A 17,851-nucleotide genomic window follows, 5' to 3' on the forward strand; every position below is an offset into this window, starting at 1 on the left:
CTCAGTCCCTGTGTCTCCACATGCCACCTTGCTTCCCAGCCTCATATGAGTTGATTGGTGGCCTGGCATACTGGATGAGAAGCTCTAGGTCATATATTTAAGAGAGTTATTGCTGGGTCATAAAATGACAGATTATTTTCCAGAGGGGTCATATTCATTTATATTATCACCAATAATTATACTGTCAGATTTTTACCTGTTTGATGATTGTGAAACAGTATCTGATGGTAGTTTTTATTTGCATTTTCTTGGTTGCAATAAAGTTAAATGTATTTCAGCCACTCGCATTGGCTGATGCCTATAATCCCAGCACTTTAGGAGGCCGAGGTGGGTGAATCACTTGAGGCCAGGATTTCAAGACCTGCCTGGCCAACGTGGCAAAACCCCATCTCTACTAAAAATATAAAAATTAGCTGGGTATGGTGTCACATGCCTGTAATCCCAGCTACTTGGGAGGCTGAGGCACAAGAATCACTTGACCCCAGGAGGTAGATGTTGCAGTGAGCCGAGATTGTACCACTGCACTCCAGCCTGGGCAACAGAGCAATAAATAAATAAATAAGTAATCAATAAATAAGTATATTTCATTAACTGTTAAGTGTCTGTTCAAGTTTTTCACCCAATATTTGATGGGCTCTTTTTTTGTCTTACCTAATTAATTTTTGGAGTTTTTAATATATTCTAGATAGTAGTGAGTTACATGAAAATATCTTCCCCTAGTTTAGGGATCCCCTAGTAACTTTTTAAAATGAATACTTGTTTTAGGAACAGAAATTCTTAGATTTAATGTAGGCAGATTTTATCAATTGTTCTTTACAGATTGGCTTTTTAGCTTAAGAAATCCTTCCTAACTTTGCGATAATTAAAGATATGCCTCTAGCCCACCTGGAGTTGATTTTCACAGATACTACATTTTTTACTAGTTGTAGATTGGCCCCTTTGTAGAGCAAGTCTGTTAGGTGCCATTTTTATGGTAGCCTGTGCTCACTTTGTGTCTCTGTCACATTTTGGTAATTCTCACAATATTGCCAACTTTTTCATTATTACTATATCTGTTATGGTGATCTGTGATCACTGATCTTTGGCATTACTATTGTAATTGTTTGGGGCACCATTAAGCTCACTGCGTTATGTGGACAAAACCATGCCCACATAAGACAGTGAGCTTAATTAATAAATGTGTGTGCTCAGACCTCTCCACTAACTGGGTGTTCCCATGTCTTCCTCACTCTCCTCAGGCCTCCTTATTCCTTGAGATGCAATAATATTGAAACTAGGCAAATCAATAACCCCAAAGTGTCCACAAATGTTTCAGTGAAAGGATGAGGCCGGGTGCGGTGGCTCACACATGTAATCCCAGCACTTTGGGAGGCTAATGTGGGTGGATCACCTGAGGTCAAGAGTTCGAGACCAGCCTGGCCAACATGGTGAAACCCTGTCTCTACTAAAAATACAAAAATCAGCTAGGCCTGGTGGTGGTCACCTGTAGTCCTAGCTATTCAGTAAGCTGAGGTATGAGAATCACCTGAACCCAGGAGGCGGAGGTTGCGGTGAGTCGAGATCATGCCATTGCACTCCAGCCTGGGCAACAGAGTGAGACTACATCTCAAAAACAAAAAACAAAACAAAACAAACAAACTGAAAGCAAGAACTTAATGAGAAAGGCATATTAAAAGCCAGTATAGGTTGAAAGCTAGGCCTCTTGTGCAAGTTAGCCAAGTTATACATGAATGATAAAGTGAAACACCTTTATTGCTGTAATAAAGTTTTGGTGGTCTGGATAGAAGATCAAATCAGTCACAGCATTCCCTTAAGCCAAAGCCTAATCCAGGGTAAGGCCCTAACTTGCTTCAATTCTTTGAAGACTTAGAGGGGTGAGGAAGCTACAGAAGAAAACTTGAAAGCCAACAGAGACTGATGAGGTTTAAGGAAAGAAGCCACAAGTGCTGATGTAGACACTGTAGCAAGTTATCCAGAAGACCTAATTGATGAAGGTGGCTTACACTAAACAACAGATTTTCTATGTAGACAAAACGATCTATTAGAAGGAACCATCTATGACTTACATAGTTAGAGGAAAAGTCACTGCCTGGCTTCAAAGCTTCAAAAGACAGGTTGACTCTCTTATAGGTACTAATGCATCTGGTGACTTTAAGTTGAAGCCAGTGCTCATTTGCCATTCCAGAAATCCCAGGGCCCTTAAGAATTATGCTAACTCTACTCTGCCTGTGCTCTATAAATGGAACAACAAAGCCTAGATGACAGCACATCTTTTAGAGCATGATTTACTGAATATTTTAAGCCCATTGTTGAGACCTACTGCTCAGAAAAAAAGATTCCTTTCAAAATATTACTGCTCATTAACAAGGTACCTGGTCACCCAAGATCTCTAATGGAGATATATAAGGAGATGAACACTAACATAGCATCCATTCTGCAACCCATGGATCAAGGAGTGATGCTGACTTTCAAGTCTTATTTAAGAAATACATTTCATAGGGCTCTAGCTACCATAGAAAGTGATTCTTCTGATGGATCTATGCCAAGTAAATTGAAAACCTCTGGAAAGAATTCATCATTTTAGATGCCCTGTAAAACATTCGAGATTCCTGGGAGGAAGTCAAAATATCAACATTAACAGGAGTTTGGAAGAAATTGCATCCAACCCTCATGGATAACTTTGAGGGGTTCTAGACTTCATTGGAGGAAGTAGCTGCAGATGTCGTGGAAATCACAAGAAAATTAGAAGTGGAGCTTGAAGATATGACTGAATTGCTGCAATCTCATGATAAAATTTGAACAGATGAGGAGTTGCTTCTTATGGATGAGCATAGAAAGTAGTTTCTTGAGAGAGAACTTAATTCTGGTGAAGATGCTGTTAATGTTGAAATGGCAACAAAGGATTTAGAATATTATATAAACTTAATTGGTGAAGCAGCAGCAGCAGGGTTTGAGAGGATTGACACTAGTTTTGGAAGAATTTCTACTGTGAGTAAAATGCTATGAAACAATATGACAAACTACAGAGAAATATTTCATGAAAGGAAAAATCAATTGATGCAGCAAACTTCACTGTTGTCTTATTTCAAGAAATTGCAACAGCTTCCTCAGCCTTCAGCAATCACCACCCTGATCAGTCAACAGCCATCATCAGGGCTAGATCCTCCACCAGCAAAAAGATAACAATTCGCCAACAGCTCAGATGACTGTTAGCATTTTTTAGCAAAAACCTTTTAAATTTTATTTATTTAATTTATTGGAGACAGAGATTCACTCTGTCGCCCAGGCTGGAGTGCAGTGGCACAGTCTCAGCTCACTGCAACCTCCACCTCCCAGGTTCAAGTGATTCTTATGCCTCACCCTCCCAGGTAGCTGGGATTATAGGCATGTGTCACCACACCTGGCTAATTTTGGTATTTTTAGTAGAGACAGCGTGTTTCCTATGTTGGCCAGGCTCGTCTCGAACTCCTGATCTCTGGTGATCCGCCTGCCTCGGGCTTCCAAAGTGCTGGTATTATTGGCATGAGCCACTGTGCCCGGCCAGCAAAAAAGTGTTTTTAAATTAAGCTACGTACATTGATTTTAGACATAATGCTGTTGCACACTTAATAGATTACATTGTGTTGTAAACATAAGTTTATATGCACTGAAAAACAAAAAATTTCACATGACTTGCTATATTGTGATATTGAGTTTATTGCTGTAGTCTGGAACTGAACCTGCAGTATCTCAGAGGTATGCCTGTATCTACTTGTTCGATACTTGTTATTGTCAGTTTGTTTGGATTTGCCACATATTATTTGATCATAATTCTTTCCTGTAGATGTTTTATTGTCTGCCTGAACCTTTAGTGGGGCCTTTGGTGGCTTAGTCCTTTCACGCCTAAGACAATAGAAGTTTATTTTTCAGAGTTCTAAAAACCGGGAAGTCCAAGATCAAGGCACCAGCAGATTTAGTGTCTAGTGAGGGCCCGCTTCCTCATACATGGCGCCGTCTGGCTGTATCCTTACATGGTGGAAGGGAATAGCTAGCTCTCCGGAGTTTCTTTCATAGGGCTAATCCCAACAATGAGGGAAGACCTAATCACCTCCCAGAGGCCCCACTTCCTAATAGTGTCACCTTGGGGGTTAGGATTTAACCTGTGGATTTTGTGGGCACACAGACATTCAAACAATAGCCGTGGCAAACTTTTTTGCTTTGTCTAATTCACTCTTATTTTGAAAAGTATTTGTGTTGGGTTTAAAACTCCAGATTGGCAATTATTTTTTCTTAGTGCATTGAAGGTAATAGTGTATCATTTTCTGATTTCTACTCTTGCTCTTGAAAATTTAGCTATCAGTCTTAAAATTTGTTACCTGTTGAAAATTCAGCTACCAGTCTTACATTTTATTTACTTAGTGGGTAATCTCTCTTCTTTCTGAGTACCTTTAAGATATCCTTTTAAAAATACCACGTAGTAACCTTGTGTGTTACGTGTGGATTTTGTTGGCCTTGCTAGCTGAGACTTGACAGTTTTCATCACTTCTGGGATATTCTCAGGTATTTTGTCTTCGAAGTCTTCAGATACTGTCCTCTTCCTGCCCTCTCTCCGACTCCTTCTGGAACATGAGTTATGTATTTATTATCTCCCATGTAGATAAGTTATCTTTACATATTTTCAATTTCTTTATCTTTCTCTGTTACATTCTGGATAATTTTGTTGATCTACCATCCAGTTAATTACCTTCTTTAACTTTGTCAAATCTGTTTTTAAGTTTATCTTGATTTTTCTTTTCAATTATTGTATTTTTCATTTTTAAAAACTTTATGTGCTCATTTGGAAATCTTGATCCCAGGAGATAGTGGATAGTGTCCTGCTGCTTACTCATGGTTTTAATACTTCTTGAGCATGCTGAACATACTTATTTTATGTTATTTGCTGATCTTTCCAATTCCTGAAACCTTTACAGATCTCATTTTGTGGATTCTTCTGGATTCTAATTCATGGGGCTTTTTTTGTAATTTTGTAACTGTTAATTCCTCATACTTTATCTATGGGGAATTACTCGAAGCCTGGGTTGACAATTAAATTCTGCAGAGAGAATTTGCATTTGATTCTACTAGGAAACCGGAGGAACAGTCAGCCCTGATATCAGTTTAAATTAAAATCTCCGCTTAAGGTTTTCAGGCACTTGCTTAGCATGAATCCTGACTGGAAAAGCATGTGAGGACCAGTTTATGATTACAGATTCACGGGGTGTCATTTTTTCTTCCAACACCAATGCTAGAGGTGGCAATTTTGTTTCCTGCCCTTGGAGGGGCAGGGAAGTGGGCATGGGCGTTGTAGTATGGTTTTCCTTTTCACTGGGGGTGCAGCCTTTGGAGTGTCAGCTTCATGTGTTGGGGAAGTGGCCTCCCAGTAGACTCTCCATTTCAAACCAGTCCATGCTTTTGCCCTCCTTTTGCCACCTTCAGAGCCTGTGAAAACTAATGTTTGTGATTCCTGAGGTTTCTCAAATGTCTTTAGATAAAGTTGACTTCAGAGATCTTGTTACCTCTCTGAGTTCCACTTTGTCTTAGATTTTGATCCTTGGGTGTCTTTAATCTTTTAGCAATTCCTTGTTGTATGTTAAAAGATTAGTTCTATTTTATTCCTCATTTGTGTTTGTTTTCACCAGGAGGCTCAATTCAGGCTTCTTTGCTTACTTGGTGTCTCTAGCTCTGGTGCTTGGTGCTTTGGGCAATGAAGTAGGGTTGGTAGGATTCCATTACTTACCTGTTTTTTGGTTTTATTTTTTGTTTTGCAGTTCTCCGGGAGATGTTGCATAACCACTCCTTCGTGGGCTGTGTGAATCCTCAGTGGGCCTTGGCACAGCATCAGACCAAGTTATACCTTCTCAATACCACCAAGCTTAGGTAAATCAGCGAGTGTGTGAACAAGCAGAGACACTAGAACAATGGTCCAGGGAGCACAGGCACAAAAGCTAAGGAGAGCAGCATGAGGTAGTTGGGAGGGCACAGGCTTTGGAGTCAGACAGATGTGGTTTCAAATCCAAGTTCGACCATTTCCCATTTATTTGACTGTAGACAAGTTACTTTCCTAAACTGTGTCTCAGATTTCTCATCTGTAAGTTGTGGTATTACTAGTTAATGTGCAGGGGTTTTGTTTGTTTGTGAGGATAAGAAATAACCCAAGAAGCCTAGTCCTTGGTAGTTGCTCAGCGCCCTGTAAATGTTGTGAACCAGGTGGTGAGGGTTTGGTGCTGCTAGAGAATTCTCTGTATGCAACAGAGTATTGTAGGTGATGCAAGAGAAAGAAGACCTGATACCTTCTTTCCTCCCAGCTTTGAGAATGGAGCAAAGGCCTACCCCAGCCACCAAGCGAGCCAGTGGACTTGATCAGCACAGGAAAGGTGACCCCATCAGTTTCATTTGACTGTTGCATGGCTGGCAACGTTTCTATTGATTGTTTCCAGGGACCTTGGTGGATTAGCTCCTGTTGAGTCTAGAATCTGTATTAAATCTGTTCTCAAATAGGTAATGCATATGGGAGGATGCTGCCACCTTGCATATACTAGACATCACCTACCTACTGTGAGACTCTCCCTCTAAGCCCTGCTGTGGCCTCAGAGTACTTATTGGCCCTGTCAGTGGGACAGCCGCTATACATTGCATGGAGTTGGTACATGAGACAGAAACCTATTTGCCATCCCTTGAAACTGCCCCAGTCCAGAAGCTTCCTGTTAGCACATGTACCTCCTTGTATGTATTCAGAACTCATTCCTCCTAGGCTTGGAAACCCGTTTGGTGCAACTCTGTTCAAGTTCCATTGTCTGCTTTGAGAATGCAACTTGGGCTTGTATAGTGAGCTGTCACTTTTCAATTTGTTAGGAATTCTACTCCCCTTGCTTTTTCTTTTCCGGCATGTCTAAGGGAATGACCTCCAAGGCCCCAAATCACAGTTGCATTCATGTTCTTTCATCTCACAGACACAAATTCAGGCCAGTCCCAGAGTTGCAAAATGTGAATTCGTTTTCCAGTAAGGGGGTAGAAAAACATAGGGAGAGAACTGGGTTCAGAGTTCAATATCTGGATTCAAGTCCTTCCTTTAGCACTTTACTAACTGACATAGAATAACTCAGCTACTCAATAGGTGCCTCAGTTTCCCCACCAAAATGCAGACATAGCAGGTGCTTTGTCTACTTTGATGAGAAGTCTTTAAGCAAGTCTGTGGGGTTCAATGTGTTTTAAGAACTATAAAGTACCATATAAATGTGGATTTATTCCCACTGTGTTTTTGGAAGTAATTCAATATAGTGTGTACTTCATAGCTGCCTTTGGACTATTGCCAGCCAGTGTATCATCCTAAACTACATGTCAGCGTAGTATAATCCTGCCTTAGGTCTACTTTTGATTATTTAGGAAGACTCCCTGCCCTCCCTGTACATTTCATATAATTTTTAATAAGTTGTAAAAAAAAAAAAAAAGTGATTTATAGGATTATTTGTAAGTGGGGGAAAGGTAAGCAAACAAAAGCTTTTTAAATTTTACTGCAGAGTGTTAGAAACCTTGTATAGCACCAGACAGGTAGGGACAGAACATGAGTGGTAGCAAGCCAGACTTGGTTTTAGTGCTCTAACCTATCTGTTAGAGGCTGGCCACTCAAAGCCCTGGTTGAAGATGTTGGGAATCCCAGCTCTTTGGAGGGGTAAGAGATTTTGTTAGACTGTTAAGCAGATTCCACAGCCAGGCAGAACTATTTCTGTCTCATCCATGTTTCAGGGATTACTTCTCCCATTTTGTCCCAACTGCTTGTATCTCAAGCATGAATTCAGCTTTTCCTTAAACTCACTTCATTTTTATTTTCAGTGAAGAACTGTTCTACCAGATACTCATTTATGATTTTGCCAATTTTGGTGTTCTGAGGTTATCGGTAAGTTTAGATCCTTTTTACTTCTGAAATTTCAACTGATCATTTCTGAAAATAGTAGCTCTCCACTAATATCTTATTTGTAGTATATTAAATTTTTCTAAAAATTCTTAGGATAGTTGCTGTATTGTATTGCATATGGAGGTGTCTATAAGAAGTTTTATACTTTTTAGCAAAATAGTCATTTGGTAGCCAACTTAAACAAATGTTTATTAGTATAGAAGTTAATAAATATCTACTGATACTCAGCTGGGTGCAGTGGCTGACGCCTGTAATCCCAGCACTTTCGGAGGCCGAGGCGGGCAGATCATTTGAGGTCAGGAGTTCAAGACCAGCCTGAAATCCTGTCTCTACTGAATTACAAATATTAGCAGGGCATGGTGGTGGGCACCTGTAATCCCAGCTACTCAGGAGGCTGAGGCAGAAGAATAGTTTGAACCCAGGAGGCAGAGGTTGCAGTGAGCTGAGATCGCGCCACTGCACTCCAGCCTGGGCAACAGAATGAGATTCCCTCAAAAAAATAAATATCTACTGACACTTAATACTTGGAAAGGGATAAAAATAAACATTATCTAAAGCCATGGTCCAAACGCAACCCCTACCAACAATTTTAGTCCATTTCTTCCGAGACTTTTTTTTTTCTATGCTTTTTGTGAAAACTGTCAAAAACTTTTTTAATGCCGAATTTTAGTTCTGAGTTAAAAATCATACTACCTGTTTATATGGTTTCATATCTTCTTTTTTCATGTGATATACTCTACAAAAAAGCCTGCTGAGATTTTGATAGGGATTATGTTGAATCTAGATCAATTTAGGGTGAAAAACTTTTGTTAGATAAATCCCTTAGTATTTCACATTTTTAAATGCTAAATGGTGTTTTTCAAAAATTTTTTCTTTTCTTTTTCGAGACAGAGTCTTGCTCTGTCACCCAGGTTGGAGTGCAGTGGCAAAATCTTGGCTCACTGCAACCTCCACCCTCTGGGTTCAAGCGATTCTCAAACTGCCTCAGCCTCCCAAATAGCTGGGATTACAGACATCTGGCACCATGCCTGGGTAATTTTTAAAATTATTTTTAGTAGAGATGGGGTTTTACCATGTTGGCCAGGCTGGTCTTGAACTCCTGACCTCAGGTGATCTGCCCACCTTGTCTTCCCAAAGTGCTGGGATTACAGGTGTGAGCCACTGTGCCTGGCCTCAAATTTTTTTTGTTTTTGTTTTTTTAAGAGACAGGGGTCTCACTCTTGCCTAGGCTAGAGTGCAGTGGCGTGATCATAGGTCACTGAAGCTTTGAACTCCTAGGCTCAAGTAGCTAGGAATACAAGTGCGTACCACCACACCTGGCTAATTTAAAAAAAATTTTTTTTTTTCATAGAAATGGGAATCTTGTGTTACCAAGGCTAATCTCAACCTCATGGCCTCAAGTGATCCTTTTGCCTCAGCCTCCCAGAGTGCTAGGATTGTAGGCATGAGTTACTTCACCCAGCCAAAAAACTTCAATTTCCCATTGTTTATTTGCTAGTATATAGAAATACATATAGTTTTGTACATTGATGCTGTATCTTGCAACCTTGTTAAACTCACTTATTAGTTCTAATAGATTTTTTGTAGATTCTATCAGATTTTCTATATATGATCATGTCTTCTGAGAATAAAGAAACTTTTTCTTCTTCCTATGCAATCTGAATGCCTTTTATTTCTTTTCTCTTCTTTTTTTTTAAGATGAAGTTTTGCTCTTGTCGCCCTGGCTGGAGTGTAGTGGCTGGATCTGGGCTTACTGCAACCTCCACCTCCCGGGTTCAGGTGATTCTCCTGCATCAGCCTCCTGAGTAGCTGGGATTACAGGCGCCCACCACCACGCCCAGCTAATTTTTTTGTATTTTTAGTAGAGACGGGGTTTCACCATGTGGCCCGGCTGGTCTTGAAGTCCTGACATCAGGTAATCTGCCCGTCTCGGCCTCCGAAGGTGCTGGGATTACAGGCATGAACTACTGCACCCAGCTGCCTTTTTTTTCTCTTGTCTGACTGCACTGACTAGAGTCTCCAATACAATGTTGAATAGAAGTGGTAATAATGGGCTGGGCATGGTGGCTCATGCCTCTAATCCTAGCACTTTGGGAGGCTGTGGTGGGCAGGTTACTTGAGGCCAGGAGTTTGAGATCAGCCTGGCCAACATGGTGAAACTCTGTCGCTACTAAAAATACAAAATACAGTTGGTCATGGCAGTCCACGTCTGTAATCCCAGCTACTTGGGTGGCTGAGGCATGAGAATCGCTTGAACACAAGAGGCAGAGGTTGCAGTGAGCTGAGAATGCACCACTACACTCCAGCCTGGGCAACACAGTGAGACCCTGTCTCAAGAAAAAAAAAAAAGGAAAAACGAAGTGGTAAGACTGGAAATCCTTCTCTTGTTCCTGATCTTAGGGGGAAAGTCTTTTACCATTAAGTATGCTGTTAGCCATAGATAGGTTTTCTGTAGATGCCCATTATGAGGTTGAGGAACTTCCCTCTGTTCCTTATTTGCTAGAAACTTTATTTAGGATTGGATGTTGAATTTTTTTCAAATGCTTTTTTTTTTGCATCTACTGAGATAATCATATTTTTCTTTTATAGTTTGTTAACATAGTGAATTACATTGATTAATTTTCATATGTTAAACCAGTCTTTGCTCCTGGGATGAACCCTGCTTGGTTATAATATACAATCCTTTTTACATATTATGGGATTTGATTTGCTAAAATTTTTATTGTAATTATTTTATCTGTGCTCATGAATGTTACTAGTTTATAGTTTTCTTTTAGTCTTTGGTTTTGGTATCAGGGTAATGCTGGCCTCATAGAATGAGTTAGTAAGTATACCATACCCAGCTAATTTTTGTATTTTTAGTAGAGATGTTTCCTCCATGTTGGCCAGGCTGGTCTTGAACTCCTGACCTCAGGTGATTCACCTGCCTCAGCCTCCCAAAGTGCTGGGATTACAGGTGTGAGCCACTGCGGCCGGCCTGTTTCACGTTTCTTAGGGTAGAAGCTGAGGTCGTGGATTTGAGAACTTTCTTCTTTTCTAATACAGGTGTTAAGTGCTACAAATTTCTCTTAAGCACTGCTTTAACAGCATCCCACAAATTTTGATAGTTTGTTTTCATTTTCATTCAGTTCAAAATACCTTCTAATTTCCCTTTCAATTTCTTCGACCCACAGGTTATTTAGAACCGTGTTATTTAGTTTCCAATTTCTTGAGGATTTTTTAAAAAATATGTTACTGATTTCTAATTTATTTCCATCTTGGTCAAAGAACATACTTGCCTTTTTTTTACACTTACTGAAACTTTTTTTATGGCCCAGAATATGGTCTATGTTGGTAAATGTTCCATATGTATTTGAAAAAAATTGGCATTCTAATCTCATTGAGTCGAATGTTCTAAGTTTATCAAGTTGATAGTGATGCCCAAATCTCCTGTGTCTTTCCTGATTTTCTGCCTGTTCTATTATTGAGAAAGGGGTATTGAAACTTCCAACTATAATTATGATTTGTCTGTTCTCTTTGCAGTTCTCTTAGTTTTTGCCTTCATTTACATATATATATATATTTTTTTTTTTTTGAGATGGCGTCTCACTCTGTCACCCAGGCTGGAGTGCAGTGGCACGATCTCGGCTCACTGCAAGCTCCGCCTCCCAGGTTCACGCCATTTTCCTGCCTCAGCCTCCTGAATAGCTGGGACTACAGGTGCCTGCCACTACACCTGGCTAATTGTTTCTATTTTTAGTAGCGTAGAGACGGGGTTTCACCGTGTTAGCCAGGATGGTCTCAGTCTGACCTCGTGGTCCGCCTGCCTTGGCCTCCCAAAGTGCTAGGATTACAGGCATGAGCCACCATGCCCGGCCTGTATATTTTAAAGCCCTGTTACTGGGTAGGGTACATAAACATTTAGGATTGTTATATCCTTTTGATAATGGACTCTTCTATTATGAAAAAATAATGTCCTGTGGGTTTATAACATATGTGAAAGTATGAGTAACATCATCAGAAGGGGAGAAATGGAAGATAACTTAGGCATCTTATTTTTAAGCATAGTTTTCCCTTTGTTTCTGCATTAGATGATTGAACTGAAATGTCATTCAATTTAACTTACTAATCTCCATCCTCACCCCCTACTTTAGTTATGAGGTAGTAGGAAGAAATGATCTGCCTCGTGGTTTTCTAGAAATATGAAAGTTGAGTCCTTAAGGCTACACAGAAGGAAAGTACCTCCCCAGGACTTCACCCTTCCCATCCGTTCAACAGGCTTTTCGTCTGTCATATCTTCTCTGTTGAAATGGCCATTGACGAAGAGGAGGAAAGGGTTTTTGTTGTGGATTGTTCAGGCACTTCCTTTGGGGTATATGGGGGATGGGTGTTAAATTTGTGGTCTCTCACCTGCTATTCTGATAGTGGATTTGTGGGAATTCAGGCTTCATTTGGATACCCCGTTAAAGCTTGCGCCTTCATGTTCTTGTTTCTTCCTAGGAGCCAGCACCACTCTTTGACCTCGCCATGCTTGCCTTAGATAGTCCAGAGAGTGGCTGGACAGAGGAAGATGGTCCCAAAGAAGGACTTGCTGAATACATTGTTGAGTTTCTGAAGAAGAAGGCCGAGATGCTTGCAGACTATTTCTCTTTGGAAATTGATGAGGTATGACAGCCATTCTTATACTTCTGTTGTATTCTTCAAATAAAATTTCCAACCAGGCGCCGTGGCTCATGCCTGTAATCCCAGCACTTTGGGAGGCTGAGGTGGGCAGATGACTTGGGGTTAGGAGTTCGAGACCAGCTGGCCAACATGGTGAAACCCCGTCTCTACTAAAAAAATAGAAAAATTAGCCGGGCATGGTGGCATCCAAGCGGCTTGGGAGGCTGAGGCACGAGAATCACTTAAACCCAGGAGGCAGAAGTTGCAGTGAGCCAGGATTGCACCACTGCACTCCAGCCTAGGCGACAGAGCAAGACTGCGTCTCAAAAAAAAAAAAAACGTTCCAAGGTCAGGGCTAGGCCTCCCCTCAGAAGCAGCAAGTGACATATGTGACATCCTCTCCATTCCCTATTTACATTTCTAGGTTACATAACTGTACTATTATCCATTCATGCCTACTCCTGTTCCCAGGGTGAAGGACCCAGACATGGAGAGTCGAATCCCTGCAGGCCATTGTAAATGAGATTATGTCATTTGCTCCCATTTCTTCTTACTCCTTGATCTTTGGGGCTCTCCATCTTGATGTGTTCTTTGGATCATGAACAGATCCAAAGAAAAGGTTGTTCTGCTGTGCTGTGTATCAGGATGAAAAACTCTTTTTAAGTGTGTAGGTCTGCCCCCAGTGCCCAGCCCAATCAAGTAACATGGTTGCCCAGAGTGGCAGAGAGGAGGACAAGGCCTGGGAAAGCACTGGAGAAATGGGATTTGTTTAAACTATGACAGCATTATTTCTTGTTCCCTTGTCCTGTCTTTTTCCTGCAAGCAGGAAGGGAACCTGATTGGATTACCCCTTCTGATTGACAACTATGTGCCCCCTTTGGAGGGACTGCCTATCTTCATTCTTCGACTAGCCACTGAGGTCAGTGATCAAGCAGATACTAAGCATTTCGGTACGTGCATGTGTGCTGGAGGGAAAGGGCACATGACCACCCTTTGATATGGAATGATAAAGATGATAAGGGTGGGACAGCTGAAGGCCTGCTCTCATCCTCACTAATATTCATCCCCAGCAATATTCAGCAGTCCCATTTAGAGTTTTAATGCCTAAAATGTCATATTTAGTTTTTTAGCTTTAAGTAGTCTGTGATCTCCGTTTAGAATGAAAATTTTAAATTTGTACTTACTTTGAGGTATTGAATTCTTTGGACCAGGTGAACTGGGATGAAGAAAAGGAATGTTTTGAAAGCCTCAGTAAAGAATGCGCTATGTTCTACTCCATCCGGAAGCAGTACGTATCTGAGGAGTCGACCCTCTCAGGCCAGAAGGTACAGTGGTGATGCATATTGGCACCCAAGGACTAGGACAGGCCCTCATACAATCTTTAGGAAATGAAACTTGCCCATCTCTAAAATTTTGGGATTTCTTTGTACCCAACAAGGTTCAAACAAAATAGTCAGCTTTTATTCATGAGTTTTACTTCCATCTGCTGATGTAGAACATACCTCCAGAGTGACCTCAGAAATTGTCAAATGTGAAAGCACAAGCCATCACAGTGAGAAACAGGAGGCTGAGTTAGATTGTCTAAGGCTGGAGAGTCCATATACTCCCACTGTTAGCTCTGAAGTGTGTAGCCAGTCTTCAGATTCTGGGTCAGTCGCCCCCGTGTCTCTTAGCTTTTTGCCTTACTCTTTATCCGACCACTGCCCTTCCAGGAAAACAAGGCTCTGTAACTCCTCTTACAGGTCAACTTGACCCAAAAAGGGTGCCTGGATTCCTAATGTTTCATTGTCACTTTTCCCAGTCAGATGATAATGCTTTTCAAATCAACATATATTTTGGGGGAGGTTGGAGGGGAGAGTTGAAATATTCTAAGCATCAAAGGGTAGCCCACTTTAATCAGAGTATGACCCCTGATTGCTCACAGTCATCTTCTGAGCAGTGCGAGCCAGTTTCAGATGAGGAGGCTAAAGGCCGCTCGGGCATGCTCAAGGATTCCAAGTCTGTAGGTGGGAGGGCAGAGATTTAGTCCTGTTGGCCAAAGCCTCTAGGGAGTTTCTCACTCCAGTGGAGGAGGCAACACTTACCAAACTCTGTGGAAACTATCTCATTTGATTGGAAATTTTACCTCAGGCAAAGGAAGGACAGTTGAGAAAGAATATTTTCTTACAAATGAGACAGCTAAGGCTTACAAGAAGGAGAGGAATAATGAGGCAAAACAATCCTCATTAATATTTTCATTCCTCCCCTGGGGATTAGAACTATTTTCAGACCCGATTTTAATGGTAAGTTAGGTACTTCCTACGGTTGCCATCCAAATATCAGTCAGGATCAGCCATGATGTTAGCTCCTGCTACAATAAAACCATTTTCTCCCTGAATGAAAACAAAGGTTCCACAGGAGACAGTCCCACAGAGCAGTGGCTTCTTTTCCCCCCTTAAAAACCTCATGTTGGCTGGACACAGTGGCTCACACCTGTAATCCCAGCATTTTAGGAGGCTGAGGTGGGAAGATGGCTTAAGCCCTGGAGTTTGAGGCTGTATTGAGCTATGATCACACCACTGCCCTCCAGCCTGGGTGACAGAGCAAGACCTTGTCTCTAAATAAACAACAACAAAAAAATCCTCTTGTGTTCAGGCATGTGGGATCCCTGAGAGGCTGGTGCACAAGATCCACTTCAAAAGCCCTAGATAACACCAAGTCTTTCCAGGCTCAGTGCACATCCCATCAGCCAGGACACCAGTATATGTTGGGATGCAAACAGGGAGGCTTATGACATCTAATGTGTTTTCCAGAGTGAAGTGCCTGGCTCCATTCCAAACTCCTGGAAGTGGACTGTGGAACACATTGTTTATAAAGCCTTGCGCTCACACATTCTGCCTCCTAAACATTTCACAGAAGATGGAAATATCCTGCAACTTGCTAACCTGCCTGATCTATACAAAGTCTTTGAGAGGTGTTAAATATGGTCATTTATGCACTGTGGGATGTGTTGTTCTTTCTCTGTATTCCGATACAAAGTGTTGTATCAAAGTGTGGTATACAAAGTGTTGGTAGCACCTAAGACTTACACTTGCCTTCTAGCTGGTAGCATTCCTTTATACATGGTGGATTAATTATAAATAAATAGTCAGATGTATCCTAACATAATTTCTTATTTAATATTATTATTTATATATTGTGTCAGTTCAGATGCCAAAAAGAGCTCTCGAACACGTCGCAGGCTCTGACGGCGCTGACCGTGGAGAAGGCTGGATTTGATCATCTAGTGTCTTCAGTAACCAAAGCTAATTATTAAGGAAAAAAACTTGAAGAAAGAAAATAGTCCTTACTTCATCTATAATGAGTTTTTGGTTTTGGGGGTTTTTTTTTTTTTTTTTTTTTGAGAGTGAGTCTTGCTCTGTTGCCCAGGCTGGAGTGCGGTGGCATGATCTTGGCTCACTGCAACCTCCGCTTCCCAGGTTCAAGCAATTCTCCTGCCTCAGCTTCCCAAGTAGCTGGGATTACAGGTGCCTGCCACCACGCCCAGCTAATTTCACTATGCTGGCCAAGCTGGTCTTGAACTCCTGACCTCAGGTGATCCTCCTGCCTCGGCCTCCCAAAGTGCTGAGATTACAGGCATGAGCCACCACGGCCGGCAAAAGTATGAATTTTTAAGTTAGCCCACTTTGTTAATGACTATGAGTACTAATAGCTTAAGATAAAGAAGTTTCTAGGTAATCTTTTTTGAAGGATGATGTAAAAATATAAACTTAAACTGTGAGTGACAAAATAAGCTTCCTTAATATTAGCCTACATTTAGAGAAATGGAGCATTCAGCTCGGGAAGGAAGAATGTCTATGGTTTTAAGGTAAAATCTAGATTCCAAGACTCAGTGAACAAAGTTCAGTGATAAAGAACAGACTACTCTCATCTTATGAAGAAATGGAGCAATTTCACTTGGAAAGACTAGAACGACAATGTTACAGACATATTTATTGTGCCACAAAATAGGCAAGGTCAGTTTTGAACAATAACAACTCCACAAAGTAGACCAGGACATCTCAGAAGTGAGGTTCCATGAGCCCAGGTGGGGCACAGGCTGAGTGACCTTTAGTGGAGAGGAATAGGGGGTTTTCTGAGTTTCAAGAGCTGGGCCACACAGTATGTTGGTTCTAGCTGGGATGGAGTTCTAGAATAAACCTGCACTTTAGAACACCTTTCCACCCACCCGCAACCACACAACTTGCTACTGAAAATGTATAGGCTGAGGCACAATGGCTCATGCCTATAATCCCAATACTTTGGGAGGCTGAGGCAGGCAGATCATTTATGGTCAGGAGTTCAAGACCAGCCTGGGCAACATGGTGAAACCCTATCTCTAATAAAAATACAAAAATTAGCAGGATGTGGTGGTGGGCACTTGTAATCCCACCTACTTGGGAGACTGAGGCAGGAGAATCAAGCTTGAACGTGGAAGGCAGAGGTTGCAGTGAGCCAAGATCATGCCACTACACTCCAGCATGGGTAACAGCACGAGACTGTCTCCCAAAAAAAAAAAAAAAGAGGCCAGGCACAGTGGCCCACGCCTGTAATACCAGCACTTTGGGAGGTCGAGGCGGGCGGATCACTTGAAGTCAGAAGTTCAAGACCAGCCTGGCCCACATGGCGAAACCCCGTCTCTACTAAAAATACAAAAATTAGTCGGGCATGGTGGTGCACACTTGTAGTCCCAGCTACTCAGGAGGCTGAGGCAGGAGAATCACTTGAACCTGGGAGGCAGAGGTTGCAGTGAGCTGAGATCGTGCCACTGCACTCCAGCCTGGGTGACTGAATGAGACTCTGTCTCAAAAAAAAAAAAGAAAATTTATAGAAAATCATCTCAATTCAGGAGATTGGTATCCATATTTTTTAAATGGCTAATTAAAAAAGGAACAAATATTAGAGATTTTATTCACTTTTGAATTATCTTTTTAAAGTCTACTTTTATTATCTTATGTGCCTTTAGTCACTAGATTTTCCCCAATATATTTTCTATGTAAGCACTTTAAAGATACAATAATCATTTCAATAAAACCAGCTGGGTACTAAGAGCAAAAGAGAATCATAAATTCTGCAAAGTAATTGCACTTCATGGTTTAAAAAAACCTCTTGGACAGGGTACCTCTAAAGATGAAACTAAATTCTTTAAAAGTTCTACATTCCAGATTATTGTTCCTCGAGAAGGAGACAAAAGAAGAGGGATGTGGTTGCCATGATTTGTTTTAAAGTCTCCTGTAACAAAATGAACATGTCAGTAGCCAA

At 41.2% G+C, this 17,851-nt stretch overlaps 1 protein-coding gene across 9 annotated transcripts in view; it reads left to right on the forward strand.

Moving 5' to 3' along the window:
* The window catches only part of MLH1 (mutL homolog 1), a 54,912-nt gene extending 39,194 nt beyond the window's left edge, over positions 1-15,718 (forward strand). For all 9 annotated transcript variants that reach the window (XM_033211981.1, XM_033211986.1, XM_033211984.1 and 6 more), the window contains 6 exons: positions 5,787-5,895; positions 7,849-7,912; positions 12,410-12,574; positions 13,398-13,490; positions 13,783-13,896; positions 15,364-15,718. In XM_033211981.1, the coding sequence (XP_033067872.1) occupies positions 5,787-5,895; positions 7,849-7,912; positions 12,410-12,574; positions 13,398-13,490; positions 13,783-13,896; positions 15,364-15,531 (713 nt within the window). In that variant the 3' untranslated portion in view covers positions 15,532-15,718. The remainder of the gene's footprint in view (positions 1-5,786; positions 5,896-7,848; positions 7,913-12,409; positions 12,575-13,397; positions 13,491-13,782; positions 13,897-15,363) is intronic.
* The last annotated feature ends 2,133 nt before the right edge of the window (positions 15,719-17,851 follow it).

Source organism: Trachypithecus francoisi, unplaced genomic scaffold (assembly GCF_009764315.1).
Source record: "Trachypithecus francoisi isolate TF-2019V2 unplaced genomic scaffold, Tfra_2.0 Lachesis_group0, whole genome shotgun sequence".
NCBI lineage: Eukaryota > Metazoa > Chordata > Mammalia > Primates > Cercopithecidae > Trachypithecus > Trachypithecus francoisi.